Below are 24,211 nucleotides of genomic sequence, written 5' to 3'. Positions count from 1 at the left end.
CCAGTTTTTGGAAGATAGAAGATATAACAAATTGTGTGTCCTTAGTTACTCAAACTCCAAATCATACGCTGTTCTTGCATACCTACCTAGTACATTTTTCGTGAACCCTCAAAACACTGTCAACATATGTTTTATTCCTTTATGCCCATGTCCTTCTCATATTTATTTATCTGTCTCACTTTTCCCATCATTTCCACTGGCCAAAAACTGATAGATTTGAAAATTTTCAATTCAAGAAATATTCCTTCTTTATTGGAAATAGTAACCTGCTACCAGGTTGAGTGGTGTTCTTTCCCCACTTGAAATACCACTTGCTAGGGGCGCCTGGGTGGCTCAGATGGTTAAGCGTCTGCCTTCAGCTCAGGTCATGATCCCAGAGTCCTGAGATCAAGCCCCGCATCGGGCTCCCTGCTCAGCGGGGAGCCTGCTTCTCCCTCTCTCCCTGCTCATGCTCTCTCTCTCTCTCTCTCTATCTCAAATGAATAAAAAAAAAAAAAAAGAAATACCACTTGCTAGCTTCATATGTTACAACAATATTATTGGTGATGGTACCTGTACAGGAGGCTTTAAAGTACTGTGAATGTCATAAATATATAATCCCAGGTGGAAATAGTTTATTTCATGTCCTTACTTCTTTGAATTAATTTACATACAAAAGGTATTAATAATTTCCAATGGTAGTACCATGAATTCTATTCTATCAGTCATAATACAGAACAATTTAATAATGGAGTTTAAGTGAAATATGAAAATATATTAAAATGTTTATATGAGTGTAATTTTCTTTCCTTCATAATTGTGAACAAGAAACTTGCTTTTGAAAAATGACAGTTTGAGAACTCCTTAGAGAAATGACTGCTTCTAGGGCTGAGGTGGGGAATACACAAAATGAAGCTGGAGTACTTTGTAGGCCCAGAAATAAAGAAATGCTTAAAAAAAAAAAAGAAGTATCAAAAGGGCATAGGAGTCAACCTGAAAGAGCTCCTAATGGCCAAAGTAAAAAAATTTGATCAACAAAATAAATAATGATAGCACTGGATTATAACCTAAAGTATAAAATAACTATTCATGAGTCCATACTGATATAAATGATCAAATAAATATGTAAATAGGGGAGAAAGCACAAGTTTCAAATAATATACATAGATACTCCCCCTTCCAGGAGATGGAGCTTAATTCTCCTTCCCTTGAGTGTGGGCTGAACTTAGTGACTCATTTCTAACAAACAGAACATGGAAAGATGAACATGGTAATGTTTACAGTGGAAGAACCTGCCAGATGCCACCTTAACCAAGTGATCATGGTTAACATTATCATAAATCATGTTGATAGCCCGGATCCCCTGAGTCTGATGAGAAGGGCACTTCACCTTTGCAGGCATTCCTCCCCAAATTCACAACCCCAGTCTAATGGTGAAAAAAAGACAGACAAACCCAAATTGAGGGACATTTTACAAAATACCTAACCAGTGTTCTTCAAGTGTGTAAGGCCATTAAAAAACAAGGAAAGAACGAGGGACTGTTATAATTGGAGGAGACGAGGGAGATAAACAACTAAATGCAATGTGGCATTTTGGATTGGATCCTTGTACAGAAAAAGGACATTACTGGGAAAGGGTGGGAATAACACCCAGCTTCATTAGTTATAAATTAAAAATTATTCCAAAATAAAAAGCTAAAAAATATGGTTGTACAATGAAAGTCCTGTAAATAAAAATTGATCCTAATATACTTTTTTTAAGCATCTTTAGTAGTTATTCAAAAATAGTTATTTAACACTTACATGCCAAGTACATAATGTATACAGGTGTTTAAAATTGACATGGTCTCTACTCACATGGAACTTAGACTCTTATGCAGGAGAGAGGCAATAAACAAGTCAATAAGCCAATAAAGATATAATTACAAATAGAGATAAGATCTGTGAGGGAAATGAGCAGGATCAATAGAATCACCTATACTTATCTGCTTTCTTTGTGAATATATGAATTATTTTTACAATGAACATATATTCTCTTTCAGAAAAAGCTATTTTTCAAGCCTAATTGGGAAGTTATCTCACAAAACCTTAGCACATTACCTAGTTTCAGTGATTTATTTCTATACCAAAGGAGCCATTATTTGAAATTGCCATGCCTAGCTTTTGCCTACATATAGTATTGTTGCAGGGAAAAGGTAAATCAATATCTGCCTGATAGCCCTAAGTTCTTTGCACCTGTAGCAAAATAGACACAAATCATTTAATGAGGGAGAAAAATCAATAGTTGGGATGAAGGCAGAGCTAGAAGAATTTTTCTGATTCTTAGACTACTGCCTTTACTTGACCAGACTGCTTCCCAATGGCTTAATATTGACAGATGCTCTACACAGATATTTCTTAGAGCGTGATATCTGTAATATGGGGAGCTTTTGTCACAGTTTTTATTCTGTATTAATGGAGCATAATCTTGGAGATAATAAATAATCCCAGTCCTGAAATCATTAAGATTTCACATTGGATTGCTTTACTCTATTTCCTTTACCAGACTCTTATTCCTGGCTGTCTTTTTCCTTCTCTTCTCTTTTTTAACCTCCTTCCCTTCCCCCCTTCCCTTCCCTTCCCTTTCCCCCCCTCCCTTCCCTCCCCTCCCCTTCCCTCCCCTCCCCTCCCCTCCCCTCCCCTCCCCTCCCCTCCCCTCCCCTTCCCTTCCCTCCCCTTCCCTTCCCTTCCTTTTTCCCTTTCTCTTTCCCTTCCTTTTTCCCTTTCTCTTTCCCTTCCTTTTTCCCTTTCTCTTTCCCTTCCTTTCTCTTTCCCTTTCCATTCCATTCCATTCTTCTAAATTAAACTCCCGGCAGTATAAAATAGAGGTTAAGTTTGTGTGCCCTGGAGCTGCAGTAAATTCAAGTTCCATTTCAGTCACTCACTAGTTATGGAGCTTTGGCAATTCTGTTCCTCAGTTTTCCTCATCTATATGATGAGATGATGATGATATCACCCATCTCCCAGGATTGCTGTGAGGATAAGATGAATGGATACTTGTAAGATGCTTAGTATAATGCCTGACTTACAGTAAGTACCCTATAAGCATGGGCTATTTTATATAATGTTTCCAGGGAACATGAGGAGAGGTGAGCAGATATTGTTTCTTTATTTGCTACCAGTAGTTTTCAACATCATTATCATTATCAGGTTCCCAGAAAAATGTGATATTCCATTATTTAGCTTTGAAGAATACTTTTCAGAAGGATTTCTTAGTTCTTTTGTGTGGTATTGGGAATAGGTTGTGAATACGATGATACTTATCTTGGGGCAGTCAGCTTTAAATCAGGCTGGAAGCATTATTCAGCTGACTGAGTTAGTGAGTGCAGCAGATGTTAGAGCCATTCATTATTTAATATTTACTGAATGTATGAGCATTCAGAAATAGGACCTGCTAATTGCTGTGGTAAACACACTCCTATGTGTCCCAGTATTAACCTTGTCACTTTTGAAATACTCTTGAGAGATATATTGTGGAAGTTTGGTATCATTCAAGTTAGATATTTTTGTATCTTTTGGGTTTTGATGACTGAAATATTGATCATATATAGTTTAATTAGATATATATTATGTATACTTACATACAGTACCTATGTATATAATGCCAAATTAGAGTTTTAATAGTGTTTTGGAATGTGCTGATAATTGTAATCACATTTAAAAACCATTTTGTGCCAAAACAAACAAAACAAAATCTTGAAATTACCATTCCTTGGTTTCTTCCCTTTCAGTCTTGTGGTTTGTTTGTTTCCCCAGAAAATATTCCTGAGAAAGATCTTCATGGAAGACTTTATATCAACCGTGTTTTTCATATCAGTGCTGAGAGAATGTTTGAATTGCTCTTCACCAGTTCACGCTTTATGCAGAGATTTGCCAATTCTAGAAATATAATCGGTTGGTCTTGTGTCTATCTAATGATAAATATGGGAGAATTTTATTATCCTTTAAGAGTTGAGCCTGTATAAATTGATTTATGTTGTCAGGGGGAAAATTAATCTTTGATTTTATTTTGGTGATATATGAATTGGTATTTAAGCATTTTGGTTAAATTTACATGTAAACATTGACTAATTGTTCAGTTCGTCAGATCCTACCTACAATTAAGTTCAAACTCTTTGAAACTAAAACTCCATTTATTTATTAATGTAACAGTTCAGTTGGGTTGAACCTTATTTAAAAGGATTCCATTGTGGAACAGTTGGATTCTAGTAGGGTATAAATTGATACAGTCACTTTGCAAAATGGTTTGGCAGTAAGCTGAACATAAAAATTCTCTCTGATTCAACAATTCTACTAGTAGGTATGTATCCTTCAGAAGTGGATACATGTGTACTGTGAATGACATGTAGTATAGAGTTCATGGCAGCGTATTTATAATAGTCCCAAAACAAAACAGCCCAAATATCCACCAGTTCCTAGAATGGATAAACAAATTGTGTATGTTCACACAAAAGAATACTGTATAGCAATGAAAAAAACGCAAATGGCTGTTTCTTATAACAATATCAGTAAATCTTACAGATTTAATGTTAAGCAAAAGAAGCCAGACACAAAAGAGTACATACTATGATTTCTTGATATAACGTTCAAAACAGGCAAAACTAATTTATGGACACAGAATCAGCATAGTATTTACTGTGTGGAGAGTTGGGTGGGTAAAGAGTGGGAGGGAGCTTCTGGGATGTTGGTAAAGTCTATCTTGATCTGGGTAGTGGTACACATGTGTGTTTTCTTTGTGTAAATTCATGGAGCTATACACTTCAGATTGCAGTATCTATGGTATATCTCAATGAAAATACAAAAAAAAAGATTCCAGTTAGGAAATTAGTTATACTCATAAAAAGGATTTCATTGATTATATGTTGAAAGTTCTATTTTGGTAAACATCTCAAATAAGCTTATAGTTAGTTTGAAACTGAATTTCTCCTAAATATTCCAATATATTTTATAAACTTTGGGAGCACATGGTTTAGCTTGCTATAATTTTCTATAGCAAACAGTAGCAGCAGAGATTCATATAAGTTGAGTCATTTGATACAGTCAAAGAGAAAGTTATTCTGCAGTCAACTTATTATTTATTTTTATTTTTTATCTTTTTTAAGATTTAATTTTTATTTTTCGACAGACAGAGAGACAGTGAGAGAGGGAATGCAAGCAGGGAGAGTGGGAGAAGCAGGCTTCCTGCCGAGCAGGGCGCCCGATGCAGGGCTCGATCCCAGGACCCTGGGATCATGACCCAAGCCAAAGGCAGACGCTTATCAACTGAGCCACCCAGGCACCATCTACAGTCAATTTAAATATAGTTCATAATTGAACCACTTTATTAACCATTAAGTATTATTGCTTTATGTGAAACTTCTATGTAAACATAATTACATGTTCATAGAATATATCATTGATATAGATTCTAGGTACAAAAAAATACCTTTTTCTTAGTATTCAGAGAGTATAGCAAAGTGATTTCTCATTGATAGCTATTGAGTCCTGTGATTATGTTAAGAACTTTATGTTTAAAAAAATCATTTTTTTCTGTTCTTCTAGTTTTAAGAATGTGGAATATCTGAGGGATATAAATTTTCCTCTTCCCTCAGTAACTTATGTTTAACTATATCTCTTCTGAATCTATTTTGTATTTTCCTGCTATTCGTGTCTATCTGGAGAACTTGATATTTCAGAAGAGCTGAATATGTTATTTTTCTTAATTTTCTAAGATGATGCCTGTTGATATTGCACTGCACTGTTATGGCTGGAAAGGCCCATGAGGGACTAGCATGGTATTCCATGCTGGTACAAAATGAAGTTTTTTTTTTTTTAATAGATTTTATTTATTTATTTGAGAGAGAGAGCAAGGGGAGGGGCAAAGGGGAAGGGAGAGAGAGAATCTCAAGCAGACTCCACACTGAGCACAGAGCCCAACTTGATGCGTGATCCCAGGACCCTGAGATCATGACCTGAGCTGAAATTAAGAGTAGGAGCCACCCAGGCGCCCCTGAAGTTTATTCTTTGACTCACAACTGTATTAGGTGTCTGATATCATATCTAGCTTCAATATGGATGACCATATTTGCTATCTGATGTTATAAGTGGCTTTTGGAAGCAAAGTCTTCTTGCTAATTACAAGTATAAGCAGTAATAGGAATGTTGCTATTTAGACCTAGAATTAGTGAGAAGGTTTGCTCCCAAAGAGATAATCTGTTTATGATTACACACCATTCTGCTATCTTCTGAACTTGTTACCTGGTAATCAAAGTTCAGTTCCAAGGCTTCTTTTTATTTTTATTATTTTTATTTTTTAAAAGATTATTTATTTATTTGATCGAGGGAGAGAGCACAAGCAGGGGGAGCAGCAGAGGGAGAGGGAGAAGCAGGCTCCCTGCTGAACAGGCAGTCCAATATGGGGCTCAATCCTAGGACCCTGGGATTGACCTGAGCCAAAGGCAGACACTTAACCAACTGAGCCACATAGGTACCCCACAAAGCCTTCTTTTTAATAATATTAAGAAATATTTCTTTTTAACAGAAAGATTTGTGTATAGTCAATTGTTTGTGGATTTAATTTCAGCACTAAGATGGTACTATTGGATTTTTTTTTAATTACAGAGCTTTTAAATAGGTATTCATTTAAATTTTTGTTTACAGCTTGTGATACTACTTTTATAATTCAAAACTAAGTGTTAAGTCTTCCTATTCAACTTTTTAAGTTTGAAAATTGTAAAACTTCAGAAAAGTTGCATGAGTAGTATAATAAAACCCATATGACTTTCCCAAGATTCACCAATTTTTTTTGTGGCAAAATGTACATAACATAAAGTATACCATTTGAACCACTTTTAAGTGTTCAATTCAGTGGCATTAAGTACATTCCTGTTGTGCAACCATCACCACCATCCACCTCCAGAACTGTTTCATCTTCCCAAACTGCAACTCTACCTATTAAATCATAATTCTCCATTCCCCCTACTCCCAACTGCTGATGATCACCATTCTACTTTGTGTCTTTATGAATTTGACTGCTTTAGATACCTCATATAAGTGGAACCACACAATATTTATCCCTTTGTGTCTGGCTTCTTTCTATTTTTTTTTAAGATTTTATTTATTTATTTGAGAGAGAGTGAGAGAGAGAGCACAAGCAGGGGCAGAGGGAGAGGGAGAAGCAGACTCCCCACTGAGCAGGGAGCCCAAAGCGGGGCTCGATCCCAGAATTCTGGGATCATGACCTGAGCCAAAGGCAGCCGCTTAACGGACTGAGCCACCCAGGCATCCGTGTCTGGCTTATTTCACTTAGTATGTCTTTAAGGTTTATCTATGTTGTAGCGTGTATCAGAATTTCATTCCTTTTTAAGGCTGAATACTATTCAATTGCATGTATATTGCACATTTTGCTTATCCATTCATACATTGATGGAGTTTTCAGTTGTTTCTACTTTTTATTGTGAATAATGCTGCTGTGAACACTGATATACAAATCTCCGTTTGTGTCCCTGCTTTCAATTCCTTTGGGTATATACCTAGAAGTGGAATTACTGGATCATAGGTAATTCTATGGTTAGCTTTTTGAGGAACGGCCATACTGTTTTCCATAGTGGCTGCATCATTTTACATTCTGCCCAGCAATGTATAATTACTCCACATCCTTGCCAGCGCTTGTGATTTTCAGTCTTTGTAATAACAGCCATCCTAATGGGTGTGAAGACTCACTAATTTAAAAACTTTATTACATCAAAGGAGTCACAGAATATTCTGCAATTCCTGCTTTTTTATTATCTTAACTCAGTGTATCAAAATGGCACATGTGTCCTTTGTATAGTGTTGCCATTTTTTCTTATATTTTCATCCCCAATTTTTTCTATCATGATGAGGTTTACTTAGGTATTGGGGGGCTTGATTATTCCAAAATATTGTTAATTATATGATGTTATGGTATTCAGTAGGATTGTTGGCAACATTGGTGACATACAAGTGGAAGACATACTTTTATCCTTGTTAATAGTTGCTTTGTTAAATAATATGCAGTTTTAACAATAGAATTCAATGATATCTTAAAATTCTGTTGCTAATTAATAATGGATTATTTGTATAATTTATAATTTTTTTGAAACAGACTGACATATCAATTTTTTGAAAATTATTTTAAAGTAACTTTTGTATCTTCTTTCATATACAACTAAAAAAAATATTTTTACAGCAAATTCTGTATGGTAGGGGTGCCTGGCTGCTCAGTCAGAAGAGCATGCAACTCTTGATCTTGGGGTCATGAGTTCAAGCCCCATGTTGGGTGTAGAGATCATAATAAATAAATAAATAAATAAATAAAATAATATATATATTACAAAATTTTGCATGGTAGATTCTATAGTTTGTGATGCTCCCTTTTTAGTTTAAAGATTTTTCCAGATATTCAAAAGGCAGCTTTGGGGTCCCTCAAAAAATCTGGGACCTATCTGTATGAAAGAAGTTGAGTAAAATTGGCTATATCATAAAGCTTGCTTCATTTTTTTTGATGATGGGTAATGGGTTAGATAAAGACTTCTATATTTTAGGATGCTGACAAGTAGCAGTCAAACATACTAATTGCCTAAGTCCATGAGTGCTAACAGCATTAGGTGATTTAGTCAGATCTTTGAAAAGAGTTCACGCTGTTGTTACTAGGAATCTAGTCTTTGGCTTGTTAAATGATCTTCGCTGTATGGTACTGTGTTCTAAAAATATATATGTATGTTCAAAGTGTTTTTACTCACTGTGTTATTGTTTTTTTAAATAAAGATTTTATTTATTAGAGAGAGAGAGCGCGCGCGCGCGTGCGTGCAGGTGGGGGGGCAGAGGGAGAGGGAGAAGAAGAAGCAGACTCCCTGCTGAGCATGAGCAGATACCAGGCCCCTGAGATCATGACCTGAGCCAAAGGCAAATGCTTAACCAACTGAGCCACTCAGGCACCCCTCACTGTGTTATTATTAAGCAAATAAGAGGATTTTAACCAAGATCTTGCCATAAATACAGAGAGATTTTCTTATAGCTTTCTTAATTATAGAAATGTTATATAGTTATTTATATTCCATAGCCCCCTCCTTGATTAAAGATTTTGACAGATAAGCCATTAACATTACATGATTTCTCATTACATGATTTCTTATTAATGTGATTTTTCCACAAGTTGGGATCAAGGGCTTATTTTTGCATAATGGCAAATGTCTTTCAAGGTTTTGTCCTCAATAATGGGAATGTTAAAGTGTTGTTTTGTTTGTGTTTGATAAGGCAGGTGCCATTACTTCTCTTCCCAGGTACTGGGAACTTCAAAATGAAGACTAGAGATGAAACAACTTTTAATTTTCTTTTCTAAAGAAAAAAAGCGTATTAATAGACCACAATTAGAAGTAAATGGATCAAAGATGGGGAATATGTCACATACAAGAATAGTGCCTTACGTTTAATTTTATTTTCCTTTATTGTTGAAATGATAACACAGTCATAATGAAGTTAGGACTGGCCAAAAAAAATTTAAATAATTAAAAACTACTTCTTTCCATTAATCATCAGGAAAATGCAAATCAAAACCACAATGAGGTATCACCCCACACCTGTCAGAATGGCTAGAATCAGAAACACAGGAAATAACAAGTGTTGGCAAGGATGTGGAGAAAAAGGAACCTTTGTACAGTGTTGGTGGGAATGCAAATCAGTGCAGTCACTGTGGATAACAGTATGGAGTTTCCTGAAAACAATTAAAAATTACCGCATGATCCAGTATTTCCATTACTGGATATTTACACAAAGAAAATGAAAACACTAATTCAAAAAGATATATGCACCCCCGTGTTTATTGCAGCATCATTTACAATAGCAAAGATATGGAAGCAACCCAGGTGTCCATCAATTGATGAATGGATAAAGAATGGTGTGTGTGTGTGTGTGTGTGTGTGTGTGTGTGTGTGTGTGTGTGTGTGTAGATATATATAATGGAATATTACCCAGCCATAAAAAAGGAATGAGATTTTGCCATTTCCAACAACATGGATGGACAAGGAGGGGTATAATGCAAAGTAAAATAAGGCAGAGAAAAACAAATACCATATGATTTCACTCATATGCGGAATTTAAGAAAACAAAAGAAAAAACAAAGAACAAAAGAGACAAAAAGCCAGAGTTAAATACAGAGAACAAGCTGGTGGTTGCCAGAGGGAAGGTGGGTGGGGGATGGGCAAAATACGTGAAGCGTATAAAGAGTACATTTATCATAGGTAAAGTATAGAATTGTTGAATCATTATATTGTACACCTGAAACTAATATAACACTGTATGTTAATTATACTTAAAAAAACCCCTCTGGTTCCTTTTTAAGTTGTACTCTTCAGATTTTTAGAACCAACTCTCTTTTTATGTTTGCTGTGAGTAGATGTAGTGTCCACCCCTTGGAAAGTAGAACCTGGTGGTGATCAACTGAGAACCATGACCTACACTATAGTCCTTAATAATCCACTTACTGGAAAGTGCACTGCTGCCACTGAAAAGCAGGTATGTCTACTTTGTCAGTGTTCCAAAATAATCATGTGTGGGAAGAGAGAAGATGCTTATCATAGTCACCAGTTTACAAGATAATTTTAAGAAACAAGTGGCAAAAAAAAAAAGGGAGGAGAAACTGTCAGATTAAAAAGAGATTTAAGAGGCATATCAACCAAATCAACACAATCCTAATTCAAACAAACCAAGTAAAAATATATTTATGAGATTTAAGGAATTACTAACTTTTACATGTAATAATGGTACTGTAGCTATATTTTAAAGAAAAGATTATCTTTTAAAGAGATACCATAAAGAAATTGTAAAGAGATACACAGGCATATTTATGAATAAAATCATACTGTTGTCTGGGGTATCCTTTAAAGTTAATCTAGCCAGGCAGAGCATGGTGGTGGAGGGAGGGAATGTGGGGGTAGGGTACAGATGAAGCAGGACTGAGCAAGAGTTAATGTTGTTGAAGCCAGTTGATGAGTTTATGAGGGTTCATTAGACTTAATTTCTACTCTTGTGTGTGTTTGAATTTTTTCATAATAAATGGTTAAAATAGAACACTACTAGAATCTGACATACAGGATCACATCAAGAGTTAGGGCCAAATAACTAGAGGGCTGCAGTGATGTATGGGAAGAGATTATAAGATAGTCAGTGCTCTACTCAGTGGCCATGCATGAGTATGGCACTGTCTTTATAGTGGAGTTTGTGTTTGATCAAATTGTACTGAAGTATAGTGTATCTGTTCTGGTGGCTCAGTTGGTTAAGCGTCTGCCTTCAGCTGAGGTCATGATCTCAGGGTCCTGGGATGGAGCCCCACGTTGGGCTCCCTGCTCATTCAGGAGCCTGCTTCTCCATCTCCTTTTGCCCCTCCCCCTGCTTGTGCTCTCTCTCAAATAAATAAATAAAATCTTAAAAAAAAAAAAGAAAATATCTTAATGTCTGAACTAGTTATGTGATTGTGGCTTTTGTCCAGTATTAAAAGGACTTAAATTTTTTTCAAAAGATTTTCTTTCTTTTTTTTTTTTAAGATTTTATTTATTTATTTGACAAAGGGAGACTGCGAGAGAGGGAACACAAGCAGGGGGAGTGGGAGAGGGAGAAGCAGGCTTCCCGCTGAGCAGGGAGCCCGACGCGGGGCTCGATCCCAGGACCCCGGGATCATGACCTGAGCCAAAGGCAGACGCTTAACAACTGAGCCACCCAGGTGCCCCTTCAAAAGATTTTCAAACATTTAAGAAAAGTTTGGTATTTTGATATTGGGGTCTTTGATAACCTTGAAAAGGTATGGTTAAAATGAGGAAGGATTGGCCAGCAACCACCCCAATCCTGTTTAGGGAAAACAGTGTTTTCTTTGGTTGTCCTTTTCCTTCACTTTTTTGGTGAAGGGTGATTGTTAAATTTTTAAGAATTTTGGTGTGGATCCTTGCTTCGTTCAATTGGATATTGAATTGTTCCCCTATGAGCAACATTTAAAATTCTTTATAAACTAATTACATACACAAGAGACTATATGGTTTCTCTCTCCTCCTCAAACCTAAAAGAAAGAAAATAATAATTGTACAATGAAATGACAGAGAGGCAGCAAATACTATTTCTGTAGGTCCCATCTTCTCAATTCATAGATGGCACAGCCAACATGGAGGCTCTCTGGTTTGTATGTAGGCTTCTCATGTCTTATAATTTTTGAGAAGGAATTCTAGTTATATATATTCTAAATTGGCAAGGAATTTAATATATTAAACTTGTACCTGCAAAAAAATTTTTAATCTTATTTTGGCAGACACTCTATAAAGAAAGTCGGGAAGCAAAATTTTATTTGGTAGATTCAGAAGTACTGACACATGATGTTCCCTACCATGATTACTTCTATACCCTGAACAGATACCATATCATCCGATCCTCAAAACAGAAATGCCGGCTGAGGTGAGCTATGGTAACTGAGTGTTCTAGTCAGCCTAGGTGAGATTATATTCTGGAACACAGCAATACTAAAATCTTAGTAGCCTTACACAACCAAGCTTTATTCCTTGCTCAATTTACACATCCACCAATGATCAGCAGAGGGATGGGGTTCCTCACTCAAGGCCCATTGCTGATGGGTGCTTTGACATCCTGGAGCAACACAATCCAGAATGTCTCGTTTCAGTTGCTACAGGAAGAAGAGAGAGTTATAGAACTGTGTTCACAGTCCAGTGGCCAAAACTAGTCACAGGAGTTTATTTAATGTCAAGGCGGCTGTGAATTCTTGAGGAGCACGTGGTGAGCACATTGCTGCAATGCGAAATAAGAAATGGTGGTGCATCAAAGATAGTGATGGGCCACCACGTGCTTTGCCTGGTCTTAGCGAATGTAGTTACTTTCAACCTAATTTTTGACCACTAGAGATTTTATTATAAAAGGCATTTAGAAAATTTAGATTTTTTTTGAGCCTTTATTGCTATTTAAAGTAAGAAAATTCAGGCCTAGAGAAAGAAAAGAATAAAATCCCAAGTACTTAGAAGGAAAATTTCATGAAGTTATTAGCAGCATACAGCAATTTTTTAAGAAATCATCATCAGGGAACAAATTTTCTTTTATAATCTAATGACTTTGAGTCTTTTTGGCTTTCCACTGAATATAATCTTACACTTAATTGCAATGTTAATAGAACTAAATTCTTTCCTTTAAATAAATATTCTTCTTTCCTCCTTATTTTATTAGAGTTTCTACAGATTTGAAATACAGAAAACAACCATGGGCCATTATCAAATCTCTAATTGAAAAGAATTCCTGGAGTTCCTTGGAGGACTATTTCAAACAGCTTGGTTTGTAAATTTCTTGATTTTTGTAAAGATAGTATTTTTTAACAAAACAGATTGATTCTTCATTTGGAATCATAGCTGGAACTAGTAGATGATATTGGATTGACTCCCACTGAATGGTTCTAACTCTACCCCACTGGGAATTTGAAAACTTTTAATTTTTTTCAAAGATTTTATTTATTTATTTGACAGAGAGAGAGAGACAGCGAGAGAGGGAACACAAGCAGGGGGAGTGGGAGAGGAAGAAGCAGGCTTTCCGCTGAGCAGGGAGCCCGATGCGGGGCTCGATCCCAGGACCCTGGGATCATGACCTGAGCCAAAGGCAGATGCTTAACAACTGAGCCACCCAGGCACCCCAGAAAACTTAATTTTCATTGGTCTAACAAACACTTATGTTTATTATATGCCAGTTGTGTCCTGTGTGCTTTATAATTAGCTCCTAACAACCCTGTGGGGTAGGTATTATTTTTTTTTCCATTTTACTAAAGAATAAATATTGAAAGAGAGAGAGAAGTTAAGTGACTTGTCCAAGATCACACACTTAGGAGCTATCACAGCCTCTTCAAGGAGCCAAGGAATCTAACTGCAGTGAGAGACTGCTTCACTTGATCACAATACACACTTCTGCTCTGTGGTGCACGCCCCTTCTCCTGCAATCCTTATAAATGCAGCTTCCCTGGGTTTATGCAGGCTCACTTAGCAATGGTAGCTATCATGTACCTGTATGGATTTGGTGACAGTGGGTACTAGACTGTGGAAGTGATATACTTGTTCTGTTTGAATATTCCTTAAAATAAAAGATGAGAAAAAATATATATATACATGAATATAATTCTGCTTAAAAGCTCAGGGTAAATTAGGTCTTCATCATCTAATTTGTTGACTATTTTCCTTGCTCTTCTCTCTTGGCTATTCATTATTAAACTCCTAATCAGGAGGAAAGAAAATGAAATTCAAAAATTAGTTTGGCCACTGGATAATGAGCTTCTAATAAAAAATCTGGTGAAGGAAAGGTCGAAACAAATGACAAAAATGAGGTTTTTAGGTTGTTTGCAGATTTTCTTGCCAATACTTACTTTTTTGCAAACCCTCATTGAAAAGTAGAACTATTTATTATATGCTGCTACTTCCTTTGATATTAACAGTCAACTACCACAATCTATCTTGGAAATCTTTCTAATGATCCAATATAAGTGGGCTAGCTGTTGTTTTCATAACTGAAATCTTTATGTTAATATTTAATATAGCACATGGTGAATTTGCTCTGATGATCCCATCATTTATTAATACAGATAATTCTTCCTAGAATAGTGAAGCCTCATTATAGGATCACTTTGCCGTCCAAAACTTTTATTAAGAGTAAGTTTTGAATCTAGGCCATAAGAACCTAGAAAGTTACCAAGGCTTGAAAAAAAAAAAAAGCAACCTAAAAACAAAACAACCCCTCCTGTCCCTATATCTTATAATTGAAGTTTCTCCACTATCTAAAGATTTTTTTTTCCTTCTTAGAATCAGACTGTTAATGGAAGAATCTATGTTAAATCAGTCCATTGAAGACACAGGAAAACTTAGCGGCTTGCGAAGGAGAAGGCGAACATTCAACCGAATAGCAGAAACAGTTCCTAAACTTTCCTCTCAGCGTTCTTCTGGAGATGGGGGCTTAGATGCCAAAGGGGATATTTCAGGTAGCTTTTATCTGGTAAACGGAGATGGAAGATTTTAGTTTACTTACATGAAGCAGAATATGTGTCCTGTTTATGGACACGTCAGTTAGGAGGTCTCCCTTTTTCCTCTCCTTTTCTGATAATGTTTATCAACTCTGAGTTCCTTAAAAATAACTAATGTATAAGTGTAAAGAAGCAATCACAAAATGGCAGGCATATGGCCAGTTGATGTAATTTTATTGGGCCAATGTAATATTTTAAAAATTGGACATTTTTATATAAAAACTCCAATCTGACAGCTTTGGACTCAAATCCTTCACAGCAACAATCAGTCAGAGCTTAGTAGTAGCTACTCCAATAGACAGAGCATGTGCTCCCCAAGTCACCAGTCCCTACCACTGTCCCCGGCTGCTGGATGCTTCACTCATGAATTTCTGACCTCGCATTTACAGACATTTGGTTTCTACCCTTGAAAGTACTAAACTGATTATATGCTTTTAGTCCTTATGTACTCTCAGGTCCAGCCCAACAACTTGCAAAGAAGAATTTGACTTTTACTATCCACACTCTCAATTTTGAAGACACCTTGCCTCTACTGTTACTCCCTCCCTCTCAGAACTATAAAACTATCTTCCTTCTCATCCCTCTACATTATCAAATCCTCTTCTAAGGCTTATATCTTAGTGTGAATGTTTATCTGTGATGTAAGCTTAATAATGCTTTAGTTTTGGAATTTAACATTTGGGCAGCAGAGAACAGGTGAGGATGATTAAAAAATTTTTTTTAAGGAGAGAATCACTGTACATAAACCCAGCTCAAATATTATTTGCAGAGATGGAACTTAGCTAGAGGTCATACATGATGCATTGAATTGCTTATTTTAGAGTAGATTAAATTGCAATGTAGGCTGAATTTGCAGGACTGGTATAGGTTTTCTTTTTGTAGATTTGTTTCAAATTAGTCCAGATATTAGAAATCAATAAAGGGTGCTGGGAATTTACCCTACATCAAGTTGTCTTTACAAATCATGTAAAAATTTTCTTCTCCAGTTCAAGTGGAATTAAATTTTAACCAGTCTTTGTTAATCACAGTCCTGTTCTAATATATTTGTGTGTGTGTGATCTGCAGGAAAGAAAAAGGAAATGGAAAGCTATAACATTGCCCTTATTGTGGTGATGAGTATTTTGTAAGTATTTGTTTTGAATGCTTATTTTGCTTGTGTCTTCACTTATGTTTTAATAATTTCCAAAAGGATTTGGATGCATTTGTATGTTGTGTAGAAATTGCCACTATTTGACTAATTTTGGTCTACAAAAACATTAATTTTATATGCTTCAGTGTGATAGTTTTTGGTTTTCAGGAGAATTATTAAATTTGAGGGAATGCCAAGTACACATTCAATAAATGTTTTTTAATTAATTAAGTAGGCTTCGCACATGGAGCCCAACGCAAGATTTGAACTCATGATGCTGAGATCAAGACCTGAGCTGAGATCAAGCATCAGACGCTTAACTGACTGAGCCACCTGGGTGCCCCTAAATGTTTTATTTGTTAAATTAATCTGACTTATTTCTACCATCATAAGTTTTTATTGGAAGTTCCCTAAACTTAAAGAGAATATTTATCTAGGGGCGCCTGGGTGGCTCAGTCGTTGGGCGTCTGCTTTCGGCTCAGGTCATGATCCCAGGGTCCTGAGATCAGGCCCGTGTCGGGCTCCCTGCTCGGCGGAAAGGCTGCTTCTCCCTCTCCCACTCCCCCTGCTTGTGTTCCCTCTCTCGCTGTGTCTCTCGGTGTCAAATAAATAAATAAAAAATCTTAAAAAAAAAAAGAGAATATTTATCGTTGTAGGCTGATGAAATTCCCAATAGTGTTATTTTGCTCTATTTGATTAGACCAGTGATCTTTACCCTTTAGGATCACTTTCTAAAATGCAGATTTCTAGGCCCCAGACCCAGAGATTGAGTCAGATCACCCAGATCCCTTGAGCAGGGATCGAGAACCTCAGAATCTACTCAGGTAGACATATTTAGATGACTATTATCTACATGGCTGTATTTGAGTATTGAGGTAGTCATTTGGATTTAATTGAATTGGTTCTGACTGGGTGATACACTCTTGGTGAATATTTTTTGGAATGAAGTTCTCAGATCAGCTACTTTTTCTAATTATAGATTTCAGAATGTAGAAAATGTTTGATATACCTTTGAGTTTTACAAAAGATTTTCATATTCTGCTTAAGTTGGTTTGCTATGACAATTTTGAATATTAAATATTATCAGTGATTTTTTATAGTACTATGTACTATGTACTTTTATAGTACTATAGTACTATGCCGAAAATTTATAGTCAGTGGTTGAAATGTTGATCTACATGCCATTTCAGTGCCACAATTATATCATAGATTTGATTTTCTTGCTCCTACTTTAGTTTTCATTTAAAAAAAAATCCTCTTCTGGGCAGGTAAAGATGAATACTGCATATTTTTAAGGGCAAGCCAATATTTTAACAGAAAAAATAAGAGAGATACGATGCCACCTATATATTTGCATATATGTGTAATAAGAAATATATCCATTCAATTGAAAGGCTGCTATGAGAACCAATAGAGTAAGTCCATTTAGCATGTAACATTTTATATATGATGCCGTTCATGTATATTTGGGATTTTATATTTCCTTTGTCTAAGTTGAACTAGAAGAAATTTTTCTGAATAGTAATTTAAAAAATTTGTTTTGGCTTTCCACGGGAGTAAGATGCCTGTTCATCTCTGTAAGATCAAGTCCATATTGATCTTCATTTCCTTTTTGAAGTGCAGCATTATGGGGTGTACAATTGCTTAAGCTGAAGGCACCCAAAAATAGATCTTGAAAGCTTACCTGGTAGATTTCTAAGCTGGTGGTCACACATCAGCACTGGCTGGGATTCCTCCCAGAGAGTAGAGATATCAGGGATAATCCCAATTGGCTTTCTTTGAGGACATTACTGTCACTCTAGTTACCTTTCAACTTTTTCCTGTCTATTTAATATCAAAATGTAGTTATTTCATACAATAAAATAGGAGTAACTGATTTAAATAATAACAATTGGAAACTAGTCTAGACAACATACGTTTTTAGAGTTTTTACGTGTATGTTCTACATGAGCTGTGCCTTGGGCCTGGATAAGAGTGGATTAACAGGTATGATTTGCTCTACCTAGTTTGCTGTTGCTAGTTCTGTTGAATGTGACGCTGTTTCTGAAGCTGTCAAAGATAGAATATGCTGCTCAGTCCTTTTACCGTCTCCACCTCCAAGAAGAGAAATCTTTACAGTAAGTCTTTCCCCCTAACCTGTTATTATTTCAATAATTCTTTAGTTGTAGAAAACTTATTCTAGTTTAGAGATTTGGATCTGCTAACTGTTCTGTAGTCATAAACTTTTTTTGTTTAATTTTTTGTTTTGTTTGCAAATTTATAGGACATGAATGATTTTTAGAAATGAAAGATTAGAAGCTATTCCCCTGATTTTTAAGATTTTTTTTTCAGTTTAGCCTCTGATATGGTGTCAAGAGTGGAAAATATTCAAAAGAAAAAGGATCAGGCCCAGAGTCTAAAAGGAGTGCTCCGAGACTCCATCATGATGCTTGAACAGGTAGGCAACTCTGTATCATAGGACTCAGTACTTTCATAGCAGTATGAACCAGTTGCTCTTCTGGTTGTGTGAGAATATTCACGATACCATTATTTGAAGAAACTCCCCTCCTAGAGGCGACTACCCTTGCCAGTTTCTGTATTATGCATTTTATGTGTACAGTCACTTGTATTTTTTTTCAGAATGGAAGCATACACTGTTGCATACCTTCATTTTATAAGTAGTAATATATTTTGAAGATGTTTCCTTATCAGCATGTACATTTGACTCTCGAATAATGGTAGGGTTAGGGCTGCTGACCCCTGCGCTGTCGAAAATTGTGTATAACTTTTGACTCCCCAGGAACTTAACTACAAATAGCCGACTGTTGAGCAGAAGCCTTACTAACACAGTCAAGTAACACATATTTTGTATGTTATATGTATTATATACTATATTTTTACAAAGTTAAGCTAGAGAGGAGAAAATGTTAAGAAAATCATAAAGAAGAGAAAACACATTTACAGTGCTGTCCTGCAAAAAATCTGTGTACAAGGGGTCCCATGCCGTTCAAACCCATGTTGTTCAAAGGTCAACTGTATACATCTACCTCATTCTTTTTATTGATACTCCTATCAATAAATTTATGCTTAATATTAACTTTTTATAGAAATGGTAGATACTGTATACACTGTTGATTATTTTATCTATTAACCAATATCTTGGAGATGCTTCCATATTAGTATATAAAGGACTTCCTCTTCTTTTAATGACTGCATAGAATTCAGCTGTATAAATGTGGTATAATTATTTTACCAGTTTTCCATTGAAGAATGAACATTTAGGTTATTTTGATGTTTTGCTATAAACATTTATCTCTTGAACACAGTATCATCAATATGTGCTGCTCAGTTCCATGAACCAAAACTTAGAATTCTCTTTGAAAAATAGAGATTACTATTTCCATTATGATATAGTGTATGCATACTTTTCGAGATTGAAAACTAGAGAGTGGTAGAAGAGAAGAAAACCTATAGTTCTAGCATTCAGGCAGTCACTGTTAATACTTTGTTTCCTCCCATCCTTTTCTGCTATGCATTGGTTTGTTTTTTAGAAGATCCATTTATTGAACATTTCTCAGGATATCATGTGGGGCATTAAACTACCTACCTTCAACTAGGCGTTTTTCAGATGCACAGTATCTACAGCTCCTGGTGACATTTTCCCCCCCTACCCCCCTCAGAGTGGTTCATATTTGCACTTTTCCTCCTCAGCCTCCTATTTCCCCAACTCTCGACTGATAACCCTGCCTCAAGGAGAAAAGAGTTTTCCTCGCCTTTTATAACCAAATCTACAGATCTCCACTTGCTGCACCCCGTCCTCTTGTTCATGTCCATTGCTCTGTCAGAGCATTGCTCTGCCTGTCAGGAGAGTCCCAGCAGGTGTTAGTGGGAGATTCCATCCGTCAGAGCATTGCTCTGCCTGTCAGGAGAGTCCCAGCAGGTGTTAGTGGGAGATTCCATCCGTCAGAGCATTGCTCTGCCTGTCAGGAGAGTCCCAGCAGGTGTTAGTGGGAGATTCCATCCGTCACCCTCCGGCATCTGCTTTCAGTCTCCTGCAGTCAGCTGGGTCTTTCCCGTCTGCACAGAGCCCTGCTCCGGTCTCTCCTACATTAAAGCACCCACACCATCCACATCCTTCTCTGTCTGCCCATCTCTCTCGCTTCCTTTCATGGTCTGGCTCTTTCAGAGTTGTCTGCTGTGGCTGTCACTACTTTGTCCTTCATAACCCATTCACTTTTTAAAGGTTTTATTTTCACCAAAGTGACTCCTTCACATGGTTAACTTTTCTACAAGGTTTGTTCAGAAAAACAGCAATCCCACTATATACTTTGCCAAACACAACAATCTTTAACTCTTTTAGTTTCTTTTTGTGTTTACCTCATATTTATAAACAACAAGCATGTATTAATACTTCTTGATTTTTCAGTTTTAGACATGATCTTTCGACCTCCTATTATGGAAGACAAAGCTTTTCTTTCTTCTTGTCCTCTTTTCTGATTCCCCTGTCCTCCCAAGGAAGTTATAATTTTGGTTAGCTCAGTATCCAGTGTTTGCTTTGTTTTGACTAAGTTTGCTATTCTGAGCTGAGCCATGGAATAAACCATGACTACTTTTTCTTTTCTGTGCTTTTTCTTATCCCTGAAATTGTCTTATGACAGTTGATTAGTTTATTGTATTATTTATAAGTATCTCATCTCCTAAAGCTCTGTCTGTTGTAGATGTCTCCTCACCTAACCTTCATTCACCTCAGGTCTTCTATGAGTGGAGCCTTCTGACTGGCTCCAGTCAGGCCCAGGGGCCCTCTCCACAGGTGCACAGCTCTGGTCCCGGGAATTCCTGTTGAATACCTCCTCTGTTTCCTATATCCAGAATGGTTTACTCCTTTCTTTTAATGAAGCATATCCTTTAGTAGCTTCCTAAGAAAGAGAACATGGACGTAATATTTTAAGACTTCACTAGTGTGAAAAGTTTTTATTCTATCCTTCCCCTTGATTAATAGTTTGGCTGGGGATAGAATTCTAGCTTGGAAACAATATTCCTTCAGAGCATTTCTCCATTGTTTTTCAGCTTCCAGTGTTGCTATTAAGAAACCTGAGACTGTTACCATCCCTCATTCTTCAGTCTGGAAACTCATGCCCTTTAGTTCTGGGAAATACTGAGTTACACAGTTGATGATCTCCTCCCCTCCACTCTCTCTCTTCTGACTTTCTACAGCTCCTGTAATTCAGATGTCTGCCTTCTTTTGGACAGGCTGTCTGATCTTATTTTTTCTTTCCAGCTTCCATGTTTTTGCCTTTTTGTTCTGCTTCCTCAGAGTTCCTCAACTTAATCTTCACATTCTTATGTCTTTCAATTTTTGCTAACAAGTTTTTAATTTCAAAGACCTACCACTTGTTTGACTTTTCTTTTTTTTAATGGCACTGTGATCTTTTAAAATGACTATAGTATCTTCATCTCTCTGATCATATTACTGATGGTTAAAAATGTTTCCCCTTCTTGCCTACTCACTTTCCATCAAGATCCTTTCTCCCTGTTTTGATTTCTATCCTTAGAGTAAGGGGATTTCATTAGATGTCTGTAGTCCTTGGTTGTCTGCTTGTGTGGATCAGAAGCTCTTAAGCTCTTAATGTGGGTTGGGCCGGTGTACCCTGAACTTCTCTGTAGATCTGGCAGAGCTATTGGTTGAGAAATCCCGGTATCACTATCTTTAGGTCTTTCCTCTTAGATTGGTCAGTTCCCATAGAGGAGCATCTGAAGGATTAAGGGCTGGCTGCCAGCATTTTAGAAGCAGAGTGAAAGTAGAGGGATGGAAGAGGGCAGGGCATAGGGGGATGGCCTCAACACTTTTTTGTATAATCCTCATTTTTAGTCCCTTTCTCTTTATTCCGACTTCCAGAGATTCCTGTCAATTCCTGAGGCTTTTGAGGATTCTTCAGGGTAAATGTGGTTGGTTCTCAGCTTTCTCCACAGTTGGTTTAGGATTCCACTTTTTTTGGTCTGCTAAGTCATCCGCTTTCTAGTTTCTGATGTTGTGTTGCTGCTTTTGCTGTTTCTGTGCTCCCTGTCCTCCTGGATTTATGCCTTAAAAGATCCCTTTATTGTGCTTTTAGTGGGGTTTCAGGAGGGAGCAAAATTAGATGCCTATATTTAAGCCACTTATTTGCTCTTCACCTCACTCCTGCCTTGTTTTCTTCCCTCATATCTTCCAATGATATTGCTCAAGCTAAGGTCCCCAGTGACCTCTGGCTTTTAAAATTAATATACCTTTTTTTAGTTTACATCTTACAGTGTGAGCATTTGACAAGAGCTGACCACTCCTTTCTTGAAGCGTATCTAATCTTTCCTTCTTTAAAACCATAAAAAAACCCAGCCTTATTGTGATATAAATGACATACAATAAAATTAACCTTTGAAAGAATTCCTAGTATATTCACAAAGTTGCACAACCATCACCACTGCCTAAATCCAGAGCATTTTTATCACCCCCAAATGAAACCCTGTTCCCATTAGCAGTCTCTCAGCTCCTACAATCACTAATCTACTTTTTATTTCTATAGGTTTGCTCATTCTGGACATTTCATATAGATGGAATCATATACTATATGGTCTTTGTGACTTGTACCTAGCATAAAGTAAAACTGCTTTTTGCTGGTTAAAACCATCTCCTCTCCCTGGCCTAGTACTCCAGGCTTTCTCCTCTGCTTCCCTTTAGGTGGTCTGATCCACTCCCCTTACTTGTGCTACACATCATTGATTCCCAAACCCATCTCTCTTACCGGACCTCTTCCCTGAGCTCCAGGCCCACACAGTCACCTGCTGACGTGGCATATTCACCTGGATACTAAGAGGCCACCACTAATTGATCATGTCCAAGATAGAATTCAGTTTTCATCCTGAGCCAGACTGATTCTCCTCTAGCTGACGTATTTCAGAAAATGACACTGTCATCCTCCAGTCAAAAACTTAATGCCTTGTGGAAGTACATATTTATATATGTGATGACTCGTTTTAGTTCTGTATCCCTCACTAGTCTGTAAGCTCCATGAAGGCAGGGATAGTGCCTATTTGGTTTACCATTGTATACCCAGTGCTTGGCTTAGCACAGACCCAGCATGTAGTAGATAAACAATTAACATTTGCTGAATGAATGAACAAATGAATGAATATAAAGAAGCATAAAACATAATTCTTGCTCTCAAGTCACCTATAATTTTATTAGAGAAATCAGATGTCCATGTGTATTGTTAAAAACTACAAAAAAGTATAAAGTGTCAGGTAAGTAATAATACTTCGGGAGTTTAAAGGCAGGATGGTTAGGGAAGGTGACACGGAGAGGGTGGGGATGAGTACGTTTTAAATGGCTGAAGACAGGCATGAGCATAATAGCAAGCAGAGGCCTGGAGGGAGAACTTGAGTTGTGTAGGGGATAGTGGAGAGGCCAGTGCAACTTGAGAAACCATTTCAGAAAACCACCTGCTGGGAGGCAGAGTGCAGGGCAGGAGAGTGGGGAGGAGTGCAGGACCAGAGTGGACAGGAAGAGCTCCTTAGCAGTCATACCGACGTAAACCCCGAGCAGCCATGTGTTTTATAAATTCAGTCTTTTATTTGGGCGTCAGTATAAACAAAACCATATTGAATGTAAACTTTTAGCATAAAAATAAGAAAAAATGTAAACAAACTGATTTTGAAAATTAATTTTGTTTGCAGTTAAAGAGCTCACTCATTACGCTTCAGAGAACTTTTGATCTACTAAATAAGAACAAGACTGGCATGACTGTCGAAAGCTAGTGATCTCAAGGCCTGAAAATGTAGAGATACTTGGAAGTAAAAGAAAACATCTTAAAGAAAACCAGAGGATGAAGGATTTTAATTGTCACAGGAACATTTCCACATTTTCTCATTATTGGTACTTCTAATATGAACATTCTTTTTAATAACATTAATTTGATAACTAGTTTCTGATAGCCTTACAATCCATTCTTTCACTTCTTATACATAATTCTAAGCAGTGAATTTCTCTAGTGAAGCATGAAATATGTTGTGGA

General features: G+C 36.8%; 1 protein-coding gene across 1 annotated transcript in view; it reads left to right on the top strand.

Moving 5' to 3' along the window:
* The window catches only part of GRAMD1C (GRAM domain containing 1C), an 85,002-nt gene extending 61,000 nt beyond the window's left edge, over positions 1–24,002 (top strand). Inside the window, exons 10-18 of the mRNA XM_035728963.1 lie at positions 3,775–3,912; positions 10,412–10,530; positions 12,311–12,453; positions 13,231–13,338; positions 14,841–15,016; positions 16,124–16,181; positions 18,194–18,304; positions 18,519–18,624; positions 23,874–24,002. Of these exons, the coding sequence (XP_035584856.1) occupies positions 3,775–3,912; positions 10,412–10,530; positions 12,311–12,453; positions 13,231–13,338; positions 14,841–15,016; positions 16,124–16,181; positions 18,194–18,304; positions 18,519–18,624; positions 23,874–23,954 (1,040 nt within the window). The 3' untranslated portion in view covers positions 23,955–24,002. The remainder of the gene's footprint in view (positions 1–3,774; positions 3,913–10,411; positions 10,531–12,310; positions 12,454–13,230; positions 13,339–14,840; positions 15,017–16,123; positions 16,182–18,193; positions 18,305–18,518; positions 18,625–23,873) is intronic.
* Positions 24,003–24,211: the final 209 nt, after the last annotated feature.

Source organism: Zalophus californianus, chromosome 1 (genome assembly GCF_009762305.2).
Source record: "Zalophus californianus isolate mZalCal1 chromosome 1, mZalCal1.pri.v2, whole genome shotgun sequence".
Classification (NCBI taxonomy): domain Eukaryota; kingdom Metazoa; phylum Chordata; class Mammalia; order Carnivora; family Otariidae; genus Zalophus; species Zalophus californianus.
Note: the sequence above shows the minus strand (reverse complement) of the source record. Positions and strands in the feature narration are given on the sequence as shown.